Genomic DNA, 18,029 nt, shown 5'->3' on the forward strand with positions numbered 1-18,029 from the left:
ATTGGAGTTCTAAAATAGTATTTTATACATATCCAATAAATTATCAAAAAAAATATAAAATTTGAATCAAAACTTTTGAATTTAATACATAATGAAATTCTAACTTTGCCGCTAGACATACTATTATTGGGCCCGTGCACGGCACATCGTGTCCATACTAGTATTACTACTATATAGAAGTGGGAATGGGAGGAGCTTCTGGTCAACATGAATTTGGTAAATATAGCCAAGTTGAGGGCTTTTAAATACCCAGAAAATGAATGATGTCAGGGTTCCACGTGCAAGAACCCACGTCCACCACATATTTGACTGCCTCTAAGAAAGAGCTGCGTATTATCCTAATAATACTAATACAGATAATTAGATCAAAAGTTTCAATTTTGCGTCATAGTTTGTTTATGCACCTTTAACTATTTTTTTGTGCTATTTATATTCCTAATATTTTCTTAAAGAAATAATATAATAGGTGTCAGACTTAATCATTTTTGTTAATTAGTACTACTTAATCAATTTCGAGGAAAGATATGTCATAAGATAAACCTTCCTCCACTTTTATATTTTCTTCTTAGCCTCTGCTCTTATACAGAAAGTCTAAGGTTAAAAAACTATTAGAGTGAGTATTGCATTACTTTCTATTTAATAAAATTTAATCAACATATTATACTCTTAAAAAAAAAAACTAAATGGAGGCATGAATCTTGGAAAAAAATCAATTTTACTTTAATTTTCGCTGTGTTATTAAAATATGAGGAAAAAGGAAATAAATGTCATTGGATAGTAAAATTAGCTAAACCGTTTGGAGTTCATATAGCAATACTTGAAATCAAATGGTTAAGCTCGAAGTAGAATTAATTCTTATTAAATAAACATGTATGTGAATTTCAATCTTAAAATATGTTAATGATATAAACATAAATGCTCTTTATAAAATAATTGAAGTAATACACTTAAAGAAAGTATTTTTTATAATTACATGTTGGGCCCATATTTTATATATAAAAATAAAAACAAATATGATATTAATTACTATAACCAAGCATAATGCAAATTATTTACAAAAGGCTAATCCTTAAATATTACTGTGTTATTTCGAACCAAAGCACTTAATTACTTTTATTAATTATTAGTCCAACTATTCTTATTTAGAAAAAACTTTGTTCCGACTTAATTTAAAATATTAGTAATAGTTTATTCTTTTTTGTATATATAATAAGAAAAGAGTAATTTGATTAGGAAATAATACGTATTCAAATTAGAACTCGCGATATTACTGTTCAAACTATAATAATTTTACCATCTTCTTGATTATTTTGAATGTAAGTAAACTTTTGAAGGTGCAATTGCTCAAACAATTGTCTTTAATTCAAGCACTAAATGAGAAAAGTCTATATAAAGAAAGAGCAGAACTGGTACTCCTTTAAAAATATTTATTTTTATATTTTGAGGTCCACTCCCAATATAACACATGGTATTCCTTAGGCTAAAAGAAGACATCTCATCTTATCTAAAACTGTTAGCAAATGAATTATCAACAAAAAAAGTGCAATCTCTTTAATTATTCACAAGTTGATGAGTTTTAAGTAAATTAGGGTCTTTTTTTCTTCTTCTTAAATTTAACTCACTAAAAAATTGTCAGCATGTGTTGCCAATGAAGTTTTGTGCTACCAACAAGCCTACTTATTATTTTGCTAAAAAAACTCTATTGTAAATTATAAATTTTAAATTAGAATATGAGGGGAAAACAAGACACAAACACACACACAAAAAAAAGAAGCAAGATGATGAAATATTAGAAACCTTTTTATATCTTATTCGTTGATGTTTAATTTCAACAAAATAAGTTTAAAATCAGATGGTTAGCTCGAAAATACAATATTTTTATTGAATAAAGATGCATATAAAATTTTCATCTTCAAATATATTATTCAAATTAACATTACAAAATACCCAGAGTAATACAATTAAGGAAATTACTTTTGTAATTACAAAATACCCATATAACATGCTTGCCTGGCCTTATTGAGGGTATAACTGTCATTATACCTAGCCTTATCGGAGGTATAATTGTCTTTGAGGGAAAAATTAAACATCAAAGGATTCCCTACGTCTGCAGGGTAAGATGCTTGAGAGACGACCATGTGTTGCTCTGGATTTTGGGTAAACGGTGGACAGTCGAAAATTTTAGAATTTTTCTACTGAAAGCTTGATTCAACTCACACTCTCTTTCATCTCTCTTTATTTTCGCGGTGGTTCTTCGACTTTCTCGCTGTTGCTGATTTGCGTTTTTTCTCTTGGTGAATTTAGTTCACGCTGTATTATTTCGATTTTCCTTCTGATTTTGTCATAGTTGTTGACGGAGGTGACAATTATGGCTACCCATGGGCTGATTCACCATGGATGGTGGTTTTGATAACTTGAAAGTTATTTTGGGGAATAAAATTATTTCTTTGATTTACCAAAAAGCTAGAACAAACCCAGTTAGTCAGCTTCCCTGTTTTTCCATTTGCCTCAAAAATCGGCGACTTTGTTAATGGGTCATTTGGGGTGTTTCTCGCTCTTGGGTTTACTGTTGATTTATGGCATGCAACTGGTTCGTAATATCTGCGGAAACCCAGAAGTCAGGTTCCCCTTCTAAGGCTTCTACCCTCTTTTCAATCTTTAGATATCTTCGTTTGTTCCTTCTCTAATTTTGTGGTATATATGGTTATCCCATGTCAGTTGGATACATGTAATTTTCTTGAAAAACTAAATAAAGAGTATGATTGATTAATTTTCATTTTAGATCCACTGTTTGTAATAAATTGGGCCCCCCTGGATGGGACATGATTATAGAAAATTCATATTATCCGATATCCAAATAGCTTATAATTCCGGCTTAGTTGAGTGGTCAATTTAGGGATTCAGGATTTGATTTAATGTGTTTAAGATTTATTATTTGTATTTATTTAGTGGCCTTTTAAACAAATACTAACACAGTGTTCGAGCCAAAGTTGTTGGGTTTAAATTAACCCGTAAGTGATACATTAGATCCGCGCCCGATAAGTTTCTTAGACAATTTTTAACTATACGATAAATAGGGAAAGCCTCTAGAATGTAACTAGTAGGACTTATAGAGCATCAATAACGTCATCTAAGCAATCAAACGCACCCAAATTTAAGTTGTATTGTACTACATTGCATCTTTCTGCTCGTGACAGAATCTAGAATACTATGAAGGAGATTATAAAAAGTATGAATGTCACTCTTGAGCTTACAACATGCAGCCTAAATTAATTTTTATCATAGTTATTGATGGAGGTTAGAGTAATGGGTGGCCACAGGTCGATTCGTCATGGATGGTGGTTTTGATAAATTGAAATTTGTTTTGTAGAATAACATTATTTCTTTGATTTACTAAAAAGCTAGAACAAGTGTAGTTAGTATAGAGCCTTAACTGCATATAGAAAAAGAAGTTCAAGATAGAGATTCATCTTATAGCCTGTTTGGCTAAGCTTCTCAAGAAGCCAGACGTGTTTTTTTTTTTCTTTTCCCAAAAGTACTTTTTTTCCTAACTTGAGGTGTTTGGCCAAGCTGTTTTTTGAGAAAAAATGCTTTTGGGAAGAAGCAGAAGCAGTTTCTGAGAAGCAGAAAAAAGTAGCTTCTTTCCAAAAGTAGAAGCAGAAGCAGTTTTGACTTTTCTTCTTACCAAAAACACCCTTAACAAAATATAGTATATACTAAGATAAGCGTTAAACCTAATACTTAGGATATTAAGGTATAAATATTTCTTATCATTTTTAGGATAGCTTTCTAATATATAGTGACTTTAGGGGTGAATGCTTTTATATTTGTTGAATGATTTTTAATATATTTAACTTATATTAAAATAATTAAGTACTTTTAAATTTTATTTTCATATTGTACTTAAATAAAATAAAAAGATTTAATTATTGCCTGTAATAACAAAATTTTGAGATTATTTATTTACTTATAATATTAACTATTAAGTAAATCTCTTCATGTCCTTATTCGTAATTTGATACTTAAAAGCACTTTCTGAAAAGCTTGTCCAAACACAAATTATTGCTCAAAAGTGCTTTTCAGGGTGATTAGCCAAACACAAACTGCTTTTCTCCAAAAGTACTTTTTTCAAAAGCACTTTTGAAAAAAGCACATCTCAAAATAAGGTGATTTCTCCAGCTTGGCCAAACAGGCTATTAGTCTATTTGGATGTGCTTCATCTTTCTATATGTTAATGCAACTGAAATGTGAATTAGGCAAATAAAAAATTTTAATGGGGAAGAACTCCAGACATTAGATGAAATATTTAATTGGAAAACCAGCTTGCTGATTCAAATGGAAAAAAATTGTGGCATTGATATATTAAAGTTGTCTGATGCAAGTAACTAATCTGTTTATGATGCTCTGCGATCAGACAATCACAATTGTATGCCATTTAATGACATATCAACTGATAAACTACTCGAGGTGTTCAGGAAGATGTTTGGACATCAAACTTCTGTCACGAAAAAAGAATGGCTGAAGCACCACATAACATTTGATTTGCAAAATCATGACATGTGGTAGGATAACAATCAGTTGATCTGAAGGTATATCGCTGTTAGTATCATATGGTAATTTGCTCTACTCTTTTTGCACTTTTGTTTTAATATATTAATCAATTATCTGAAGGACAATGATCATGGAATGCTATTTGCAGTGAGAAAGGGAAGTGATTACTTCCTCTAATGCAAGTACCATCAGAATGCATCAATTAAAAAGAGAAAAAACAACTTCATGGTAGAGCTCGCGGACTTAGTCAACTGCAGTTTCCCTGTAGGTCATACAATTATTTAATTTACACACAATGTATGAAGTAGCTCTACATCCTTTGCATTACTTGTTTATTGTTTTTCACATAACTGATTGGAATTTTGTTTTTATAACAGCAACATAACATCTGAATTAGCCAACATTGATTGGGACAACATTGGCTTTGGCTTTGGCTTTACGCCTACTGATTGTATATATGTCATGAAATGTTCTGAAGGTGAAAACTTTTCTAAGGGTGAATTACAGCATTTCAGTAACATTGAGTTGAGCCCATCTGCTAAATTGTTAAATTATGGACAGGTTAGTTTTTACACTTTTGTATTGTGATAGTATCTCATGAAACCTTTCTTATTCTTAAATATATTTCTTCTTTGTTATTCATTTGAATGGTTACTGATTCAGCTCATTCGTCAGAGTCACCAAAAATGCTATTGGAAATATTAATAGGGATTGCTTGAAGGATTAAAGGTATATCGAAAATATAACGGCAATATATTGTTGTTTCTACATTAGGAAAATGCAATGCACTTGAAGATGAGTGTTGAACGCATGCGTATGCCTTCACCGTCTGTTGAACAGTTTGTGGAAGCAGTAAAAGTCACTGTTTTATCAAAAGAAAGATGGGTAATATGTTACTTCTCTTCAGTTAAAAATTATCTTACTGAGTGACTCATGCGCCCACTAAATCCTTTTTTCTTTTCTTATTGATTCCTCCTCCTGGAAAAAAATGACTGTTTACATTGGTATTATTTACTGCCGATGATAAAGTTGTTGCATCAAGAAATGAACACGTGGAATTTTTTTTGACAGATGGAAAATAATTCTCCTGCTAATCTACACTTTATAAAGTTCTATCATTATTAAATTTCTTCTTTTTCTTCTTTGCATTTTGCACTTTGCACTTTACACTTTGGTGGACTATTCTGGCAATTCCACGTGAGCTTGTGCCTGGGAGATAATGACACCAAGGAAAATTATATTTTTCACTAACAAAAAAGATTTGGCACATAAATTATTTCTTTTAAATGTTCTTTCTTACTATGAAGAACTTTAAGGAACAATCATTCTTCTTAATGATCATAGAGTTTCCAATTTTGCACACCAGCTGGTATCAAGATGTGTCTGCTGCTATACATATGCCACTGACTCAGTGAATGACATCTGCCGCACAGGTTATTTTGCTAAAATTATTTGGAGGTATTATACTAGCCCTGTAGAATTCTTTTATATAACCTTTTGTCAGCATGATTATTTTAGTGTTCAGTTATGTCTTTATTGGAAATAATGTAGAGCTAATTGTGAGACTTGCACTTTATTCAATTTGTTTAACTAAATAGCATCTTTTTCTTTACCAACCGCATTTCTTATGGTTTACACTCACTGTCTTTTTCACAATAGGAACCAGTAGTTAATCTTTTCCTTGCTGAATTTTCTTTAGAATCCACTCTACGCCATGAACCTACATCAACTCCTAAAAATAATTGAGTGAAAAGATAAAAATAAAGTCAGCTCTGCGGTCATCTGAGCTTCGACAAAAGGTAACATCTTCCATTCTGTTGGACAATGTGAAAAATTATTGAAGAGATGTTCATGTTCGTGACTAATCATCTACCTTTTCTTGGCAGAGTTCTTTCAATATCGTGTCTCTTAAAGACTTGATCATTCAAAGAAGGAGAATTGGATCTTTGAATGGACAACCGGTAATTTATAAATGATATTACTTTATACCTATTTTACCAAAATAAGTTTACCTAATTATCATATTTTCCTACATGCAAGCTTTTATTCATACATTGTTGCTACTTAAAAATACTCCCGTTAAATTGCACTTACGATGTCATTACAAAATGGATCTATCAATATTAATATATAGACGCACACTCACAATCACATAGAACACGTACTCATGGAGTACGAATTAAGATCTTAAAGTTCCTTAGGCCTTGGCTGATGATTTGTCTAGGAACATTCATGTCATTGGTGTATTCTTCCTACTCGATTGATGTTAGGAGTTTCATTCCATCCTGTTTTGGCACACCGTTGATGATTGGGAGCTTCTTCCCTTACTCATTTGGAGTTTACATTCCAGTGGCACTTTGAAACATTCCTGCATATTCAAATTTTATACTTGTTACATGTGCTTGTTTAAGTGTATAAATGGAATGTTCAGTGTGCTTTCATTACTTTGTTCACTTTCTTTTGTGATTTAGTTTGCAGTCATTGAGTTTAATCTTCCCCTTTATATCCAATTTGTTTTCTCTTTTTTTGTTGTTTCATAACTCTTTCATTATCATTGATCATTTGTGCATACCTGATTTTGCAGCTTCCTGATGGATTTTCAAACGGATATGACTTATCTGTCACGAATAAGGAATGGCTGAAGCACCACATAACATTTGATTTGCCAAATGAAAACATCTCGCAGGACAACAATTTCAGTGTAATTCGAAATGCTCTCTACATTCGAAGGAAAATGAAGGGGGTAAAGTTCGGCCAGAAAGTCATGAGGAGCTCCTTATAGAATTTACTGCCTTTGCAAGTGTATTCAATTCCCGAAAAAAGCCAAGGGTTCAACATGTGGAAGAAGAGAACATATCCTGAATTCCTTCAAATGCTTATGTGAGGCACAAGTTGATTCTTCTGGTACTCTTTCGGACCAGTTGAAAGACAGTACTATATACTTTGATAGTAATTCTAATTTCTACCATCTCACACATAATTGTATCAGTAGATGTTACTGCAAACCCATACGTTTTTTAGGTAACATATTTGTGGTCTTTTATTTCTCTTTTAAGTACAATTCAGCAATAGCTCTGCAGTCTGCCATTTCTCTACACAAGCTCATCCGTTATTGTCACTGTACTTTTTACTTACAACAGTGTAGTTCTCTTCACCAAAAAATCCAAACATACCAATTTATTCCATATTTATCCCGGGTACTCTGTCGGTTCAGGAACATGTGCAGTCGCATAGGTAACACATCTCCAAATATCTGACGTCTCCTCTCTCTATCTCTCTCCTCTTTGCTCTTAACTTTGCCCTTCATAGATTTTACAGCTTCTTCCTGTGAGTGTTCTGTTAGCTGTTTTCTGTTGATTTATTTCGCTATTATTTGGGCCCCATAGATTCTGATTCCCAGACTGTGATTTCTACTACGGAGTATTATCTTTTTGCAATTTTGTGTAATTCGTTTGAATTGTGTGTTCCCATGGATGTTTTCTGCATTCTGCTGCTCTGTTAGTGTTTGAGAAAATTCTTCAATGAATCTGGCTTCCATTAGATTTCCTTATTGCTTTTGGGTTTAATTTGTTGCTTCGCTTGGGAAGACAAGGGGCTGGTAATTTGAGTTTGGCTAAATCGTGGGCGATGACAGAGTTTAAGATTTTCCGGCGTGGTATTCAATTCTACTCGCACTCGCTTTCATATCTCTGTTTAATTTTGCTTTGCTTCTTTGAATTTTTTTCTACTGCTGATTTACCTTTAATAAGTTCCAGGTGACTTCAGTTCGTACTATGACGATTCCATATTCTGCTTTTTAATTTTCGGTTGTGTTTGATTTTTGCTATTAAGATTTTATTTTCAGGTTTTGGCGGTAAACTCTTTTGCCCTGGAAGAAACTAGAGTCGTTAAGCTTTCCCGCGTTTAACACTTGGATTAAGGAAGTTAAACTGTGGACTGAAAGAGATTTTGGCAGTAGCTGTGTGATTTTTTTGTACAAAATGAACATGTGTGAACAATTCAAAATAGAAAGGAGCTTCACCTTATTTTGCAATAGTATTTTTGTGACGCCTTTCAAAATATAGATGTACCAAAATTAATAGATAAATTACTTTAGGCAGATTTCTTTATTGGATAACACCTTTGAGCTGCATGTTACATTCTTAGTCGATTGGCATGATGAAAATACCTAACCCTTAGAATCATCTTACCAATAAATTTTAATTTGTGACAACAAGATAAATTTGGCACCATATGAATATGAATTAATGCACAGGTTCTTAAGACCGACCTTTAAGCTAAAATTAGCAGCAGTTAGCCCAAGAGATAGATTGCATAACAAGAAGACTTACTAATGTTAGGTGGAGCTTATTAGATTTTATCTATGTTTTACTCAAAGCTATTACTACAAAGAATATGATGCAATTATTGTTTCTTGCTTTCTGCGGTCAGAGAAATACTCCGTAAGGGAATCTTCACTTTTCTGTCATTGATAAATATTGTATACAAAATAATATATTGTAGGGAAAAGGGTCAAATATATCCCTCTACTTTAGTATATTATTCATATTTACCCGCCGTTATACTATCGCGTCACACCTACCCTTACCGTTAGCCAAACTTTTTAAAAATACCCTCCATCTAATGAAAAATCACCAAATTTAATAAAAATACCTATTTTTGAAAAATCCATTAATAACCCGTTAAATCTTTTTTATTTACTGCACTTCTTTCTTACGGATTAGTCATCTCCTTCGTAGTCATTTGTTGAACTTAAGACGTGAAAGACATAAAAAAAATTGATAATCAAATATTCATTTATATATTGAGTCACGATTCTTTTAATATCCTTATTGTATGTTTATTATATTCTACCTTTTCAATTTTGTTTTCTTCTAGCTTTTTTCTTTGTTATTTCCCACCATGCAGAATTGCGTAAAGTATTCACCATGATTTTTTCCCACCATAACGTGAATGTTTATAACATCTTATTAGGTTGACAATTATGAAGTCGTAAGGCAGCTACCGGGGTATTTCTTCCTCCAACAATGAGCCTTTGTTGATGAGTATTCACGCACCATATTATCTTATTCTGCTTTAAGCATTTGAGCAACGAGTAATTATTGCTAAATCACGCCTTAAGAATCAAAGTTAGATTTGAAGCTATGGGATGGAATACTCATAATTCTTAGTAACAACTGAACTTATAAGGAACAAAAATTAGAAAATAATTAGAGGAGATTCAATTTAATATCAAGCTAGAGTCTACGAAAATCATCAAGAATGAAAGAAAGTACACCAACAAGTTGGAAAGTAACTTAACAACTTAAGTACACTAACTTCATGCATTAACCAAACACAAATATTGATAAAGTATATATCAGTTGTTACTGACATACAAACTAACTATCAAGTGTGCATTGCATTTGACAAAGGGATGTCATATTATAACCATAAAAAATACAACCAAAAGTGATAACATGACATCCTAACGCCACCATGAACAACTAAGAACCAAAAATACAAATTTTTACTAATACTACTTTTACCACTATTCTCGATCTCTCTCTAAATGAATAAAATGTGTTAAGACGTCTCAGAAATCTAGGTTCCGTATTTTTATATGATGGGTTTAACGGGTTATGGGTTAATGAATTTTTTTTAAAATGATTATTTTATTAATCTGGTGGATTCCGTTAGATGGGGTTATTTTTAAAAAGTTTTGTTAACAGTAAGGGTAGATATGTCCCGATAGTATAACAGAAGGTAGATATGAATAATATACCAAAGTAAAGGGATATATATTTAGCCCTTTACCCTATATTCTATGGCAAAGTTATTATTTTGCATTAAAAGCTGTTCTTTCTTATAAGATGTAATAGCTTAGTAGAGTTCCATTTCTCTACACATGCTTGTTCCTTAGATATTGTCACTATATCTTTTGTTACAATAGTATAACTTTGTTCACGTTGGGCCCGGACAAAGCCCGGTCTACCCTCACTAGTACTATTAATAATCCACAACGGGAGGAGCTTCCGGATCATGTGAATATACAAAACAACCATGGAGATTTAGCTTTATTCCAAGACTTGACAAAATAACCAAGTCAATAGTAATCAGTCGTGGACAACTTTGCAAGAAAACTGGGGCCCCTTTGAATTTTTCTTCCACGCGCTCAATTTGTAGGCTCTTAAACGGCCAGGGCCAAATATACCCCTTTACTTTTGAAAATGGTCTAAGAATACCCCTCATTATATTATTGGGCTATATATATATTCTTCCCGTCATACTTTGGAACAAATATACCCTTATTTTGGATGGAGTGACACGTGTCAGCACCTGATAAAAACGACCCATTTTTTTTACCCGATCCGTTTTAAAAAATCCACCACCCGACCCGTTTTAAAATTTAGTTTTTTTAAAGCATATATTTTGTAAAAACTAAAATTTATTTTTGTAATAACTGAAAAAAAAAGAGAAGGAATTTGCAAAATATATATTTTTAACTCTTTTTAGTTTTTTTTTAAAGTATTTTTTTTTTGTAAAAACTGATTTTTTTAAAAAAAATGCTTTAAAAAGTGAAAAATATATATTCTGTAAAAACTGAAAAAAAAAGAAATTTGTAAAATATATATTTTTCAGTTTTTTAAAGTATTGTTTTTGTAAAAACTGGAAAAAAAAAGATTTTGCAAAATATTTTTATTTTTTAAAACTAATGCATATGTAGTCCACTGCTTTAGGAGAGTTTTTTTTTTTTCAATTTTTTTTAAAATATTTTTTTTTCAGTTTTTACAAAAACAATACTTAATAAAAACTGAAAAGACTTAAAAATATATATTTTGCAAATTTCGTTTTCCCCCAGTTTTTAGAGAATATATATTTTTCAGTTTTTAAAGCATTTTTCATTTTTTTCTTCTTCAGTTTTTACAAAAACAAATACTTAAAAAAACAGAAAAGACTTAAAAATATATATTTTGCAAATTCTTTTTTTTTTCAATTTTTACAAAAAAAAATTCCAGTTTTTACAAAATATATGCTTTAAAAAAACTGAATTTTAAAACGGGTCGGGTCGTGGGATTTTTAAAATGGATCGAGTAAAAAAAAAAAGAAATGGGTCGTTTTCATCTGGTGCTGACACGTGACACTCCATCCAAAATAAGGGTATATTTGTTCCAAAGTATGACGAGATGGGTATATATAGCCCAATAATATAACGAAGGGTATTATTAGACCATTTTCGAAAATACATGGGTATATTTGGCCCTTTGGTGGCTCTTAAAACACTATCATTTCTTTTAACATAGAAAAAGAAAATCTGGGCCCCACTTGAATATGTGGATCTCTTTGCTTAGATAAATATGACAGCTTTTCAAATGCTAACTCTTGGAGTATAATTTTATCTCTTATTTAGCTCTTTACTAACTCTAATTATCTTTATAAAATTTTAGTAAATTTAGCAAACCTGTGACAAATTTTAAATGCCAGCAAAAACCATTTTACATGATAGTGTTAGGAGATAGAATAGAGATTAGAGAGAGGTAGGCTACATATTCATTTTGGAATCTTGTCATATACCATACAAATTTACCTATTGTACTTTTTGATTCCGATTTATTTAAATAAACTATCGACAAAATAAACTTCTATTTGATACTTATTATTTTTTATACATTCATTGTCATTTTGGACTTTAATCCAACAGGCAAAATTGTGTTGGTTTGCAATTTAAAAAATTTGCATAGTTCCAAAGGTTAAGAAAGTTCACTTTTCAAATTTAAATTGTGGTATTGCAGTTTGGACTTTTTTTTTTAATTCATGACTACATCTAAGATAGCTAATATTAAACTGGATAGCATCACAAACATTACAGCTTATAATATTTTTATTTAGCTTGAATGCCACAATAATTTAAGTGGGTCAATTAAAGTTTAATTTGGGAAACACTTCAATGTTAAATTTAGTTTTGAAAAAAAAATTGTAGATGTGTTTAAGTTGTTGAATTATCAAACTATAAACAATATTGTAGAGAATCTTCGAGAAAAAGGAAAGGGAATGTCATCATTCCGTTAAACAGGGAAAATTAACAATATCATCAGAAAAATTAAAGGAAAAGGAATGTCATTTTGTAAACAAGAAGAAACATTTTAAGAAAATCTTCAAAAACAATTAAGAGGGAAAGGAATTGTTATTTTGTACTATGCAAATATTTGTTAATAAAATGAGATTTTAAAGTAGGAAAACGTATTTTTCAACTTTTCAATATTTTTATGTGGTTTAGATTGAAAGAAAGTTACCACACCTTATTTGAATTCACATTTAAGTTTATCTAATATTATGATTATATTATAACTAAACTTAGTCTATCATTATATAATATACTTGATATATGAGCCAATTAATATCCGATTAATTAAAAATAAATTAGTCAAGTTAATCATTAACGTTATAACGCTATATAGCTTCAACAATTTTGCCAGAAACTATATTTTATAAATGAGCAAAATAGAAAAATAGTTACCTTTCCGTTTCATTCAGTTGTTTGAAAAGAAAAACAAACTTCTTAAAATGAGAAAATCTATTATTAAAATAATATTATGAGCATTAATATTTAATTCGTTCATCCTCCTTTTTTTATAGATACATTTTTAACTTCTATTGTCATTGATAAATGTGTATGTGCTAAAGTACTACGTATTTGATACCTTTCATATTTCTACCGGAGAGTGGTGAAGATCTCATTTCATTTTATATTGAAGTTTGAAAGATAATGCAGCGAGAAGTATTTTTCTTTTTCAAAGTTTATGGTCTAAAGAATTACGAAAAATTAGAAAATCTGGTTAAAAATAAAAAAAGAATACGAAGAATAGAGTAAATACCGTAAATTACAAAGATCTTCGCTTGGGTTAGTGCTAGCATAAGAAGGGAAAATAAATTTCATTTTGTAAGCCAATCATCTCTTTCTAAGATATTAAAAAATTTCATGAAAAAAGCACTAGAAAATTAGGATCAAATGGTTTTATGAGTCTTTTACGACTTGCGTAATTGGCATTACATAAATCGATCGAATTTAAATGACTCGTTATTTGAAAAGAAAGAGCATGAAGTATCCTTTAATAATCATTATTTTTAATTAATATTTAATAATTATTATTTTTGGTAATAAAACACTCGAGTATACACATTATCGACACCAACAATGGAGAAATAACAGATTTAAGTTATTTTATTACTTTTAATTATTTAAAGTTTGTTTAGAACCCGGACCCAAAAAGTTATTGGTCATAATACACTATATAATTTTTTTGAACTTTTTTTAACATCTTCACTTTTTCTTCTGAATTTTCTTAAATTAAATTGATAATAAAAATTTACAATCACTCAAATAATCTCTAATTTAAAATTACAAATTCAAATATAGTTTAATTAAATATTTAAATTGTATCATTAAGGAACTAATAAATGATTAAATAAATATGATAAATAATTTATGTCAAATAAAGTATACTTAAAAAGCTTCTGAATGGTACAAGGATAATATTACCACTAAAAATTAGCAGAGAAACATTAAATAGATGTATATTTAAATATATAGTCGTTGGGCGCGGGCTTTGCCCGGGCATAACCGCATTAGTAGTAGATAGAATTATTTATGCATTTCAATTGCTCCATTTTCGTGTTTCTATTCATTTTTATCTTTTCTGGAGAAGTTCATGAATACCTTCTAATAATTTTTAAATTATTTTTTTCCCCATCAAAACGAGTAGTCTCTTATTCATGCATTAACAAAGCAAAAGAGTCACACGTGCAAGCCATACGGGAAACTGCTCATCTCAAGATACTTCATGTACTAAAGTTTTTGAAAAACTAACTAGAAGGTGACCACACCTATTTTTAGTCCTAATAAATTAAAGGAAAAACGAACTATATCTAAGTTGTCCCTAAGGTGACCAGTATCTTCATATACGTTCAATAATTTTTAATTCTAGTGTAGAAAGGATCGAGTATTTTGATGAGTGCTACGTAGTACTTCAATTTTGATTTAGCTCTCCCTTATAGACGGTACCCTCACAAAAAATAAAAGCAAATTAAAAAGCAATTATTGTGCCGAGTTTAATAAGTTGTATACAAAATTGCAAATGTTGTAAGATATTACAAAATCAAATTGGTTAAAAAGTAATTATAACCTCGTAGTTAACTCCATTTAATAATAATAATTGAATTCATGTCCTAGAATAAATAGTAACCTCTTATATATACAAAAAATTAAATTACGTGTAATTATTATTTTTACATTATTGAGTGTTATACACCTCAAATAGGTTCATCTTACACAACGTAAATTTCGAAGTTTTACTAATTGCCTCCGTATTGGGAACCATACATTCCAAAAGAATATTTTGTGATCCGGGCAGTGTACTCTTTCAAATCAAAGAATCTGTTCACACAAGAGATTAAGGTGTTCCATTGTCGTGGTCATGTTCTATACTTTTTTGTGTGCATAGTTGTTATACTAATTTTTCTTGTATCCTTCCACTTTTATCTAATATTCCCGAAGGGACGTCATGTTCTATACTTATATCGCAGGACTTACAGGCAGGGCGGAAGGAGAGCAGGAGTTACGGATTCGACTTGGTCGAACTAATGTATTTGTCTTAAAAAATTTATTGAATATATATAAATTATTAATTTAGAAGATACTAAACTTCAAAATTTTAAAATCCTCATGCATGTTCTTAGTTCTTAACTCATGCATGTTCATATTTTCAAATCTTGGCTCCAGTACCTCTGATTGAAGGACGAGTTAAGTGGGTTCTTACCTCATGCATGCTCATATTTTCAAATCAGCAAATACTATATATAAAGCACCTTAAAAAGTATTTCCCTATCAAAACAATGAAAATGCAACATTCCGTACATTAATGAAAGGTAAATAACACGTCAAAAGCTTATCTCCATTGGAGGAGTTCATTTGTCACTCTCTTTTTCCTTCAATTTATTCGCCATGATAAAATGGAAATTGCAATCTCACACCCCTTGCATTCGCAGAGTGCGCCTTCAACTATGAAAATGCAGCAGAATTAATCAAATGTCCCGTTCAAGCTAATGAGCCTTTCCTATTAATTTTAGCAACATATCCTGCATCATATTGCATAATGTTATGATCTAACTTTAATGTTGAAGTAACAAAATTGAAGGGGAAAACAAAAAGATAACAACCTTGACTTAGGATGAAGGACACTGGAAATCTTTGGGTGGATACTTGCCACAATCATCAACAAGAACTTGAAGAGCAATAGGAAGGATGATGTTTATATTTAAGAGCTTGAGCCTAATAGTGGTGCAAAGACAAATGGCTGCATCCAAATCCACAAGTCCCATAAGAAGTGGACAACATGTCTGTTTAGCACTGCCACCAATTCCAATGTGGATCAATCCCCCCAACACGTCCACACAAGCACCTAACTTGAGTGCATCAATGGGGCAAGTTTGCTGTGCAGGTGGTGATGGTACTATTGCCGGCGGTGGTGGCGGAGGGCATGGTGAAGGTGGTGGAGATGGCTTCACAACTGGTGGTGTAACAACCGGGGGATTTGGCACGTAAGGTGGTGGTGTTACCACTGGAGGGTTGGGTACAAAAGGTGGTGAAACGACTGGTGGTGTTGGTGCTGGTGGTTTTGGAGTGACAGGTGGTGAAACAACAGGCGGTTTTGGAATGACTGGTGGTGAAACAACAGGTGGTGTTGGTGCTGGTGGTTTTGGAGTGACAGGTGGTGAAACAACAGGTGGTTTTGGAATGACTGGTGGTGAAACAACAGGTGGTGTTGGTGCTGGTGGTTTTGGAGTGACAGGTGGTGAAACAACAGGTGGTTTTGGAATGACTGGTGGTGAAACAACAGGTGGTGTTGGTGATGGTGGTTTAGGCACATAAGGTGGACTGACAGTGGGAGGTGGATGTACTACTGGTGGTTTTGGGACATATGGAGGTTTTACATGAGGTGGCTTGACACGGGGAGGTAGGGGTGGAGGGCATGGTTTTGGTGTAGGGTGTTTAGGGGTGGAAGGTGGTTTTACATGTGGGGGGTGTTTAGGGTAGGTAGGGGTGGAAGGTGGTTTTACATGTGGGGGGTGTTTAGGGTAGGTGGGGGTTGAAGGTGGTTTTACATGCGGGGGGTGTTTGGGGTGGGTGGGGGTTGAAGGTGGTTTTGCATGAGGAGGTTGTTTGGGGTGGTGGGGGGTAGAAGGTGGTTTTACCTTAGGAGATGGATGTTTGGGAGGCAATTTTGGGTGTTTTGGAGTGGAAGGAGGATAAGGGCAGTAAGGACATGCATGGGCAATAAGCAAAGTTCCAAGTTGGAGAAGGAACAATAAAATTCTAGCTACATTGAACTTCTCCATTATTGGTAAGGAGAGGGAAGTGTTGCCAAATGTTACAAAGAGAATGGTACACTGTGGCACTTCCTCTAGCACTGCCTTTCTTATAGAGAAGATACTACTGTTGGATTTTCCCTTTTTCTATTTCTTTTTAAAATTTCACCTATAGGGTGCTAGGGTTGGGTGAGTAAATCAAAGAAGTAGTGTGAGTTACAAAATGTTTACAAAGGCACTCACCAATGTGAATGTGGTGAGTTGAATATGATTCCTTTATTTTTTTGAGTTTGAGCTATGGGAATTAAAAAACTTATAGGGATCGCTTCCCCTTGAATGCATCCTGCATGACGTATATTCAAATTAATTAATCAGATAAGTAGATTTCGATTAACAGATAGTTAAACATAAAAGAAAGCCAGCTCTATAAGTGTTTGACAGTTTATGCTTTATATACATATAAAATTGTAAATAAATATTCACCATGGCACTATCTAGCTCTAACACAGGCATTCTTATGAAGAAGATACTATTAACAAGTTCATTGCCTTTTAATCTCTTCTCTTCCTCTTTTTGACCATTTTACCTAGAAGTTGATCTGGTTAGGTGAATAAAATTAATCAAAATACAGTTAGTTAGAAAGTGTTTAGGCAATCATAGGGAGTGTTTTACGAAAGTCAGCCCATAAGATTTTTCACAGTTTACCTTGGTCACAAATTTTACTTTGCATTTATGGAAATCCGTAAAAATAGTTGTAGAAAAAGAATTAGCAAAGATTTATATAAGTTCTAAAAAGGGTAGTAACATTTTTAGTTTTCCAAATATCTTCTATAAGTTATTTAGCACGGCAAAGTCCATTTTTTAAAATTTCGTACTCTTATAGATTAGTTCACTAAAATCTTTAAAATTCTTAATTCGGCAGCTAGCTGTTCAGAGGGATAAATAAAAGATAGGCCTACAATATCTTTTGTAATGCAATTGACTTGGGAATAAATAGTAATAGTACTCCTATAATATGACAAATTGGATAATATAGTAAGCTTTAATTTGTGTCTCAATTAAATAGCCATAAGGTTCCAAAGGAAGCTGCGACTTTTTGGCCTCAAATTTCAAGCTTTTGGTCCAAGTGACAG

General features: G+C 32.0%; 2 protein-coding genes across 25 annotated transcripts; one reads left to right on the forward strand and one right to left on the reverse strand.

Annotated features, from left to right (window-relative positions):
* The first annotated feature begins 1,960 nt into the window (after positions 1-1,960).
* LOC104112942 (branched-chain amino acid aminotransferase 2, chloroplastic-like) lies at positions 1,961-7,622 on the forward strand. Of its 24 annotated transcripts, XR_011409460.1 has the most exons (8): positions 1,971-4,613; positions 4,700-4,815; positions 4,929-5,112; positions 5,326-5,436; positions 5,918-6,009; positions 6,251-6,350; positions 6,438-6,512; positions 7,136-7,622. XR_011409460.1 is itself a non-coding variant. In XM_070181254.1 (7 exons), the coding sequence occupies exons 3-6, from the start codon at positions 5,014-5,016 to the stop codon at positions 6,469-6,471; spliced, it is 336 nt and encodes a 111-aa protein (XP_070037355.1). In that variant the 5' UTR covers positions 1,969-4,613; positions 4,700-4,815; positions 4,929-5,013; the 3' UTR covers positions 6,472-6,512; positions 7,136-7,622. The 24 variants fall into 24 exon arrangements, 1 of the variants encoding a protein (XP_070037355.1); XM_070181254.1 differs by lacking the exon at positions 6,251-6,350 and having other exon boundaries at positions 1,969-4,613; XR_001972627.3 differs by having other exon boundaries at positions 1,970-4,613; positions 4,929-5,436; positions 5,896-6,009.
* Positions 7,623-15,363: 7,741 nt separating this feature from the next.
* Positions 15,364-16,996, reverse strand: LOC104112944 (36.4 kDa proline-rich protein-like). Its single transcript, XM_009622992.4, has 2 exons — positions 15,748-16,996; positions 15,364-15,666 (listed from the first exon to the last, which is right to left on the reverse strand). Exon 1 carries the CDS (start codon positions 16,924-16,926, stop codon positions 15,754-15,756), a length of 1,173 nt encoding a protein of 390 aa, XP_009621287.2. The 5' UTR covers positions 16,927-16,996; the 3' UTR covers positions 15,364-15,666; positions 15,748-15,753.
* Positions 16,997-18,029: the final 1,033 nt, after the last annotated feature.

The sequence above is a fragment of the Nicotiana tomentosiformis genome, chromosome 7 (assembly GCF_000390325.3).
Source record: "Nicotiana tomentosiformis chromosome 7, ASM39032v3, whole genome shotgun sequence".
Classification (NCBI taxonomy): domain Eukaryota; kingdom Viridiplantae; phylum Streptophyta; class Magnoliopsida; order Solanales; family Solanaceae; genus Nicotiana; species Nicotiana tomentosiformis.

Coding starts and splice junctions, on each gene's coding strand:
- LOC104112942 (XM_070181254.1), top strand. CDS start 5,014: ATGAAATGTTCTGAAGGTGAAAACTTTTCTAAGGGTGAATTACAGCAT. Junction 5,113..5,325: donor AATTGTTAAATTATGGACAG/GTTAGTTTTTAC, acceptor TTTCTACATTAG/GAAAATGCAATGCACTTGAA. Junction 6,010..6,437: donor TTTGCTAAAATTATTTGGAG/GTATTATACTAG, acceptor TTTTCTTGGCAG/AGTTCTTTCAATATCGTGTC.
- LOC104112944 (XM_009622992.4), bottom strand. CDS start 16,926: ATGGAGAAGTTCAATGTAGCTAGAATTTTATTGTTCCTTCTCCAACTT.